Here is a 9,957-nt window from a genome sequence, read left to right on the forward strand (position 1 = left end):
AACCAATAATTTTAGAAAATTATATTATTTTATAATTTAAAAAGTGTTAAATGTGTTACATTTAAATTATAAAATAAAAAGTGTCCTCTAAAGTGTTTTTACAGCCAACATGAATTGAAATGTAAAGTTTTGACTGCTAAAGAAAAAACGCAATTAATAAATAACGAAATCGACATTATCAGCATCACAATATTGAATTTTTCAACAGAAATTTCCTACTAGAAAGCAGAAGTGAAAATACAAAAACAAAGGAGAAACTAGATTAAATTTGATCTCTTTACATTTTTTTATATTATTGTTATTATTTAATATTTTTAATTTATTTTATAATATAAAGAAGTGTCATTAATTTATGATTATAGTTCCTCTAAAGTGTTTTGTGACACACAAAAAAATAAAATAATAATAAAGTTACACTGTTCATCCGCGCCTGTGCGTAGCGCTGCGCTCTCAAATCGGCTGTTCACGAACCTGCCCGAGGATCCCCGAAGAACCGTAAACAAAGGGATCCAGTAGAACAGGGTCACGGAACCACAGCTGCCGCTGCTAAAAACATCAGCTGTAAGTTGAAATACAGTAAACACACTTTATGAATCGCATATTTTATTTGTGTAGACTTGAATACACTAACGGGAGTGCGGAGAACTCATTGTCGTGGCACTTTTGTTTGTTTATGTGTGTCCCGCAGTGAAAGCAGGACACGTTGTTGGTCGAGCATGCCCAGTAACACAGCTCAACTCCTGGAGTCAGACGATACTGAACCGGACCTCCCGTTACCGGTACAGAACCTGAGCGGCTTGAGCCTCCGGGATGGTGAGAGTCCATCCGAACTCCATGATACTTCTCATCTGGGTGTCCTGGGTGCGGTGTTGGACCTCCAGCCCCTGTCCCAAACTGGATCAGAGGAGGAAAACACCACCAACACTAATCATAACAACATAATCAGACATGATGCTGATTTGGACCAGCTGAGGGCCCGGGCTCTCACAGCCATGGAGGCATCGGGGACCGGTGGGCTCTTCCAGGACGGGCTGGGCGAGTCCCAGGGTTACCAGGTTCAGGGGAACATGATGATGGCCATGATGATGATGCAGGAGGGTGAGAGGTGTGCGCTCAATACCAGGAGGAAGAGCGTGAACACAACAGAGTGTGTGATGGTGCCCACATCTGAGCATGTGGCAGAAATAGTTGGTCGGCAGGGTGGGTTTATTTGATTATTAATGTGTCATGTTTGATATTCTAATATTGTGAGTCATCTTGTCTCACTTTTCAAGAGTGTTAACAGTAAGGAGGCCAGCTGGATTAGTGATTCATATTTGTACTCGCCCTGCTAATATTTTCACAGACCTCACCTCATGACAAAAAATAAAAATTATGTAATATGATAAATATAATATTAACAAAAACATTAATACAATATTATTAATTATATTCTCAGTAATACATAAGTGACCTGACCTGGACCACAAAACCAGTCATAAGGGTAAATATTTTGAAACGACTATTTGAAAATCTGGAATCTGAGGGTGCAAAAAATGAAGTTCCTAGCAATGCATGTTACTAATCAAAAATTAAGTTTTGATATATTTACGGTAGGAAATATACAATCTAATTTTACAAATCTTATATTTACAGTTTTACATTTACAAATTTATCTTCATGGAACATGATCTTTACTTAATATCCTAATGATTTTTGGCATATTTTGTTTGTAAAAATATATATTGGTATTTTTCGTAAAATACAAAATATATTAAAGCATAAGTTTAGTTACCAAAAAGTTTTAAATTCTCCAGATTTCAGATGTTAAAAACAAAAGGGTATCTATCTTTTGTAGTATGTTTTAATACCTTAATGAACTTTGAACCAGGGTTATTATAGCTTACTCAAACCGAAACTAAAACCATAAAAAAAAAATTCAGTACGTGAACAAAAAAATAAATAATTTATTAAATAATCCTTATATTTATTAAGTAATTTTAAATTATTTATTTAAAAATGCAAAGTATAAATAAAAACTGATTCAAAATATTCTCAAACATTAGTCTTTATACTGTTACAAAAGATTTCTATTGTAGATTTGCTGTTCTTCTAAATTTTCTATTCATCAAAGAAACCTACTCAGCTGATTTTAACGTAATAATAATAATGAATGTTTTTTGAGCAGCAAATCAGAATATTAGAATGATTTCTGAAGGATCATGTGACTGGAGTAATGATGCTAAAATTTCAGCTTTGAAATCACTGGAATAAATTACATCTTAAAATATTTTCAAATAAAAAAGGGTTATTTTAAATAGTTAAAATATTTCAAAAATGTAATGTTTTTGCTGTACTTTACATCAAATAAATGCAGGCTTGTAATATAATTTTAAATTTAATAATAGGCATGATCATTAGTCATAATTATTAGTAAATTACATTGGCCAATTACTCAATATCAGTGCATTCATAATGAAACCATGATGAAAATGGTTTTAATAATCTATTATTGCATTGACGTCATTGAACTGCATGTGTCATGTGCACTATAGATTACAGCTGCCCTGCTTATCTGTAATGTGATGTTTCTTCACTACACTGGATGAAAACACGTTGTGTAATACTAACAAGTGAACTAACACACTGAAAACCCCTATTACTATACCAAGTATGTTAGTATTGACCAATCAGCATCCAGGACTGCACTAATTACTCCTGAGAGGAGATCACTTGTCTATAACTCTGATTGATTGATTGATTGATTGATTGATGTCTTCTTAAAGGATTAGTTCACTCCAGAATTAAAATTTCCTGATAATTTACTCACCTTCATGTCATCCAAGATGTTTATGTCTTTCGTTCTTCAGTCAAAAAGAAGGTTTTTGAGGAAAACATTCAGGTAAAACAACGATTATGGACGATTTAGAAGTTGAAGGAGAAAATTAGATGGAATTTTTCACCCTACCCTAAAGTACACAGATGAAGAACTAACCAGACATGCCCTTTTCAACATGATTACGTAATGAGTGAAGACATGCATCGCAGAGCTAGTGCAAGACAAACATTTTTTAGAAGATGACCAATCGTTTCGCTAGAGAACACCCTTATTCCTCAGCTAGGATTGTGTAGAGCCCTTTGAAGCTGCAGTGTGGACTTTCAACCTGTTGGCCACCATTGAAGTCCACTATATGGAGAAAAATCCTGGAAGGGCTCTACACAATCCCAGCCGAGGAATAAGGGTCTTATGTAGCGAAACGATCAGTCGTTTTCCTAAAAAAAAAAAAAAAATACAATTTATATACTTTTTAACCACAAATGCTCATCTTGCACTAGCTCAACTTCACGCAGTAGTTACGTTGGAAAGGTCACACATGATGTAGGGGGAAGTACAAACTGAACGTGCAAAGAAAGTCAAACACATGATGGACAGTTTTGAAGTTGAAGGAAAAAATGAGATGGAGTTTTTTGCCTTACCCTACTTTTTTGAACCAAAGTACACAAATGAAGAACTAACCGGACATGCCCTTTTCAACATGATTATGTAATGAGTGAAGATATGCATTGCAGAGCATTTCTGGTTAAAAAGTATATAAAATTTCATTTTTTTCAGAAGATGACCAATCGTTTCGTTAGATAACACCCTTATTCCTCGGCTAAGATCTTGTATAACCTTTTGAAGCTGCAGTTTGGACCTTCAACCTGTTGGCCACCATTGAAGTCCACTATATGGAGAAAAATCCTGGAAGGGCTCTACATGATATCAGCTGAGGAATAAGGGTCTTATGTAGCGAAACAATCAGTCATTTTCTGATTAAAAAAAAACAAAACAATTTATATACTTTTTAACCACAAATGTTATGTAGTCACGTTGGAAAGGTCACGCATGAAGTAGGCAAACCGAACGTGCAAAGAAAGTCAAACACCTTTTACAAAAAAAGGTAAAACAACAATGACAGACGAAGTTGGAGTTTTTCGCCATACCCCATTTTTTTAACCGAAGTACACAGAGGAAAAACTAACTGCACATGACCTTTCGAAATTGATTACGTAATGAGTGAAGATGCGCATGGCTGCGGTATAAGTATATAAATCTTCTTTTTTTTTGTAGATGACCAATTGTTTTGTTAGATAACACATTTCTTGGCTAGGATCGTGTAGAGCCCTTTGAATCTGCATTGAAATGGCAATTTGTACTTCAACCCGTTGAGCATCATTGAAGTCCACTATGTGCAGAAAAATCCTGGAATTTTTTCCTCAAAAACCAGAAGTAAACTACTCCTTTAATCTAGCAATGTGTTGACTTGCCTTTGTATTTCTCCTCTCCTCAGGTTGCAAGATCAAAGCTTTGAGAGCCAAGACCAACACTTACATTAAAACCCCCGTGAGAGGAGAGGAACCAGTGTTTGTAGTGACCGGCCGGAAGGAGGACGTCATCATGGCCAAGCGTGAGATTCTCTCCGCGGCCGAGCATTTTTCTCTCATCCGGGCGTCTCGGAACAAAGTGGCGCCGACAAACAGCATTCCTTGCCATCCGGGACAGACCACCATCCAGGTTCGAGTGCCGTATCGAATGGTAGGCCTCGTGGTCGGGCCGAAAGGAGCGACTATCAAGAGGATCCAACAGCAAACCCACACTTACATCGTCACGCCAAGCCGTGACAAAGAACCAGTGTTTGAGGTGACCGGGATGCCTGAGAACGTAGACCGAGCTCGGGAGGAAATCGAAGCTCATATTGCGATGCGAACCGCGGGAAGTGTGGATACAAGCGTGGATGATGATGATTTCCACTACAACGGCACCGATGTTGGTTTCGAGGCGGGCGGCAACGGAGCCTGGCTTTTCTCCGGCAACGCATCAAACTTCCACAGCAATGCCGCGGGATATCGCAACGACAGCTCCAGCTCGCTCGGAAGCAACTCCAGCGAGTCCCACTATGGTGGGAAAGGCAGTGGAGTGGCGGATCTCAGTCCTGGCAGCAGCGGAGGCACGTTCTGGTTTGGCGATTCCCAGTTGCCCTTGGGATCCGAAGATCCTGCGGGATACGACGGGCTAACGATGACGGCGCCGTCCACCAATCCATTGTGGAGCGCTTTCGAGCGAGGAGGCGCAAGCTTGCCAACAACGCCGAGGCTGTCTCCGTCCCTTCTTGCCCGTCTGTCCCCATCTCTTCCGGAGGATCATCCGCTGGTTCGGTTGGTGCAGGAGAATTCCCAGAGCCTCCCAGCCTTTGGTTCCGCCTTTTCTCCATCGAGCGACAGCACGGGCTCCAGCTCTCCGCTGGACGTGCGCACTTATCCCAAACACAGCCAACTTCCTGCGTGCGTACGTTGCGGAGACAACATGGCGGCGCTCGTCCTGGGCGGGCAAAACCTCGTTTGTTTGGAGTGTTCCAACTCCATCCTGCAAAACGCGTAGAGAGAAGCAAAAATCGGGATCAGGAGGAGTAAACTGGTTTATTTTTTACATTGAAATACTTCCTTCTTATGTTTAGATAAATGGGAAATGCAGGTTTTTGATTAATAACCACAGTTGAGTTCATCTCAAAGATTTCGTTTAGCTGTGCCGAGCAGCGCTGGGGTTTAGCAGTGCTAAATTGCCATCATCTGTGTTTTTTGTTGTTTTCAAAGTATTGACTCTGTTTACATTTTCACGTGCCTGATTCCATGACGGTGGTGGTGTGGATTGGCGATGTTGCTGCGAAAGCATCTGTGGCCTTTAGTTTACGTTTTACAACACTAGAGTCGAGCAGTACACGAACATAAAGAGCCGTTCTGAACACCTACATACACATTATGAAATTTAAGGGCATTGTGTGTCGTCATTAAAGCAGATGTGCTGAAATATGAAAATGTACTCGCCTTCAGGCAAGCTAAGATCTAGATGAGTTTGTTTCTTCATCAGATTTAGAGAAATGTAGCATTTTATCACTTAATCACTAATGGATCCTCTGCAGTGAATGGGTGCTTTCAGAACGAGAGTCCAAACAGCTGATAAAAACATCACAATAATCCACAAGTAATCCACACCACTCCAGTCCATCAAATAACATCTTAAGAAGCCAAAAGCTGTGTGTTTGTAAGAAACAAATCCATCAAGATGTTTTAACTTTAAATCGTCACTTCTGGCCTAAATATATGGAAGCCCATTTTCGCCATGAATAAAAAATAAAAAAACGTAATTGCAACTTTTTAATCACACAATTCAGACTTTTTTTCTCAATTGTGTGATACAAACTCGCAATTCTGACTTTTTCTTAGAATTATAAGACGACAAACTCACAATTGCATGTTATAAAGTCACAATTGCCAGACATAAACTTGCAATTCTGAGAAATAAAGTCATAATAGCGTGATATAAACTCTCAATTCTGACTTTTTTCTCAGAATTCTGTGATACAAACTAGCAATTCAGATTTTTTTCATAGAATTGCGTGATACAAACTAGCAATTCTAACCTTTTTTCGCAGAACTATTATATAAATTCGCAATTGGGTGTTATAAAGTCACAATTGCCAGACATAAATTCACAGTTCTCTTTTTGTCAGAATTGAGAGTTTATATCTTGCAATTCAGATTTTTTTTTTCTCAGAATTGCAAGTTTATAGGTTTTCTCACCTCAAAACTGGACTTTGTAACTCGCAATTCTCACAATTCTGAGAAAAAAGTCAGAGTTGTGAGATACAAACTCACAACTGCAATAAAAAAGTCAGAATTGTGAGTTTTTATCTTGCAATTCTGACTTTATTTCTCGTAAGTGTGAGTTTATATCACATAATTCTGAGAAAAAAAGTCTGAATTGTGACTTTATATCTCGCAGTTCTGACTTTCTCACAATTACAGTTTTATTTCTCAGGATTGCAAGTTTATTTCTGAAAATTGTGAGTTTATATCTTACAATTCTGACTTTATAACTTGCAATTGCGAGTTTATATCAGAAATCTGAAAAAAAAAAAAAAAAGTCAGAATTGCGAGATTTAAACTTGCAAGGAAAAAGTCAGAACTGTGAGATGAAAAGTTGCTTCCAGATAAATATGACTCCATAATCTATAATAACACTTCCTCCAGTGAAAAAGTCCCTTGTTGTCCACCACATCAAAATCCACAGCTATATTTGTTTAGAGCTCTTTTAAACTGTGCTTGATCTGTGCAGATTTCTCTTTCTCTCTCTCTGATTCAGAAGAAATTGACCTTTTCACTGGAGTAAGCAATGTAATGGTTTATGGACTCCTCTATTTTAGCTAGCAGCAATGGTTTTGAAGTTAAAACGCCTTAATGACGGATTTGTTTCTTACAAACACAGCTTTCCACTTTATAAGACATTAACTAATGGACTGGAGTGGTGTGAATTACTTGTGGATTATTGTGATGTTTTTATCAGCTGTTTGGACTCTCATTCTGACACCACCCATTCACTGCAAGTGATCTAATGCTACATTTCTCCAAATCTGTTTTGATGAAAAAACAAACTTATCTACATTTTGGATGGCCTGAAGGTGACTAAATTTTTTGCAAATTTTACATTTTGGGTGAACTATTCCTTTAAACATGAGGAAAATGAATTTTTGTGTAAATTGCTCATTAATAAGTTCATGCATAAATTGCTGTGATAAACTGAACATGTCGAATTACATGCAGGTAGTTTTTAGATCAGTTTAAACATTGATTATGCTTGCATTTCGTAAGTATTTTGCATTCAATAATGTTTCCATCCACATACTTGTATGCATATTTTGAGATATCGTATAAGAAAAATGAATAGAAATGCCAGGATGTGCATTAAAATTTGAAAATGCACATAGAAAACATAGTTTTTGATTTGGTGAGGAATAGAGTGTGCACAAATTATAATCGAAAAACATTTACCAAATAAATTTACCAAACATTTTTGGTTATGTTTGCACATTAGTTAAGATTTTATTCTCTCGAACACATAGGATGGAAACGTTTATTCTCGAATGTTTTATGCGATGTAATAATTTATCACAACCTTTGATGGAAACATTAACTACAGTGACGATGCACGTAAAAATACAAACAGTTTCACACACAAGACCCTTTTTTGTAAGTTGCATTATAGTGTGTGTTGGTAACGACTCCTTTCATTGCCTTAAACAAATGGGTCCTGCTGGGCCATCAAAGGGTGTCGTACCGAGAGGAACGGGTCGCTTAGGACCTGAGAGGAGCGATAAAATGGTTTAAACTTTTCAAAGTGTAGGCTTACACGGCTACTTGCGCCTTTTTTCGCAAACACCACTAAACTCAGAGAAACTAAGGCATCAGAGATCCATAACCTCTCAAGGATCACCTTGACAGGTTTTGTCTTTTTGTTTTTTTAAATTTTGTAGTATTTCTGTAGTTTATATTTCATATTCAAATACATATATATTAAGATTTAAGATATATATAAGACGAGCAGTCGGCTGCCGTAAGTATTAGCTTGTAGAGTATTGATGTTAGGTACTATAGAGCAGGAAAGAGCACACCTGCATGTTTTATTATCTAACGATTCGCAACAAAAAAGCCAAGGATCCAATATAGATTATATATATATATATATATATATACACACGCTGCATAAGGTCTGCATACTACCACATTATGAACAAGATAAAAGTCCTATGTTTAATACGACTTTTAGGAATTTTGTGTTTGTCAGAGGGATTTTTACCATCACACTGCAACAATGTTTCTGTATTTGATAATTTTACTGTTGTTTTATTATGTACATACATTTATGCAGGGACATGAAGGCATATAAGTTGTATTCTTAAAGTTTAAAATATATTTTATGATAAATGGCCTTACTGTCCTGTGGCCAAAGCACTGATATTATATATATTTGCTGTAAAAAAGAATCAAGATTTTTATTTTTCTGATATTAAAAGTTCCTTAATAAATTGTTTCATTTAAAACCTTTAAAAGTGCTCTGTGTGGTTTGAGTTTTACCTTCAACTGAGCTCATCTGTATTTTCGCATCCCAAGCTGCAGCCGAGCTGTTCTTGCAGGAATGAATCTATGAATAAATATTCTGGAGATATTTGATGAAATTCATGAAAAACACAGATTGGTAGCATAGTTCTCCCTTATGAAAAACTGCCATGGTAACCACAGTTTCAGCAAAAATACAATTTTCCGCAGTCGTAATTTGACTGATTCGACTGCAAGCATAGTTTTACCATGGTAAATTTTCAGCCTCTGATTTTAGACCAAAAAAAAACACTGAAGCGAGTTTTATATAGTAACCAAACATTTAAAAATGTACAAACCATAAGTGCCACATTTATTAGTTTCAGAGAACATTTGCATTGTTAAATGACACATTAATGACTGAGTAATGAAATATAGTTACTGTAATCTCATATCTACAGTACTGTAATAGTATGTGATTTCAGTCATTATGTTGATGAGCATTAACAGAAAAGCGCTAATATGTGAAGAAACACTGGAAAATCTCCATCAGCCTGAACAACCTGCTCAACAAGTCCCTCATTTAAACACACTTCAACTGTCTCTGTTGACACACAGGCTGTGTCCAGAATGGAATACTAGTGTACTACACAGTGTACATACAGTGCATACTGGGTTTTAAATATGTGAAACAGTTTGTAACATGCAGTGCTAAACACTTCAAACAGTAGTTTCTGTTATTATTGTCAGCTTAATGCACTTGTTTTGCATTTGTAATTAGCTTTTATATAAGAATATCGTCAAGTTGTGGCATTCTGATCAAATACTGAATCATGAATGAGAAAACTGTGGCTCATATTGCTTTAATGTTACCATTTAGTCTGTTTATTATCAAACTGAGCATTGTGCTGTATGATCATATACAGTATGTACACTGTAAAAAGTTTTAAAAACTTAAGTTCAGCAGCTGCTTTAAAATTATACACAATAAAGTGAGTTGAAATGACTTGTACTTTTAAGTTGATTTAACTTAAAATTTTAAACTTAAGTTGAAACTGGTGAAAACTT

At 36.7% G+C, this 9,957-nt stretch overlaps 1 protein-coding gene across 1 annotated transcript; it reads left to right on the plus strand.

Annotated features, from left to right (window-relative positions):
• Positions 1–464: 464 nt before the first annotated feature.
• Positions 465–5,795, plus strand: LOC127165028 (RNA-binding E3 ubiquitin-protein ligase MEX3C). The gene is made up of 3 exons (XM_051109277.1): positions 465–561; positions 689–1,200; positions 4,311–5,795. The coding sequence occupies exons 2-3, from the start codon at positions 717–719 to the stop codon at positions 5,396–5,398; spliced, it is 1,572 nt and encodes a 523-aa protein (XP_050965234.1). The 5' UTR covers positions 465–561; positions 689–716; the 3' UTR covers positions 5,399–5,795.
• The last annotated feature ends 4,162 nt before the right edge of the window (positions 5,796–9,957 follow it).

The sequence above is a fragment of the Labeo rohita genome, chromosome 5 (genome assembly GCF_022985175.1).
Source record: "Labeo rohita strain BAU-BD-2019 chromosome 5, IGBB_LRoh.1.0, whole genome shotgun sequence".
Taxonomy (NCBI): Eukaryota; Metazoa; Chordata; class Actinopteri; order Cypriniformes; family Cyprinidae; genus Labeo; species Labeo rohita.

What these genes read in the sequence shown, in the direction of transcription:
- LOC127165028 (XM_051109277.1), top strand. Translation starts at nt 717, where the DNA reads ATGCCCAGTAACACAGCTCAACTCCTGGAGTCAGACGATACTGAACCG. An exon ending in AGAAATAGTTGGTCGGCAGG is followed by an intron (nt 1,201 to 4,310) that starts GTGGGTTTATTT and finishes TCCTCTCCTCAG; the next exon opens with GTTGCAAGATCAAAGCTTTG.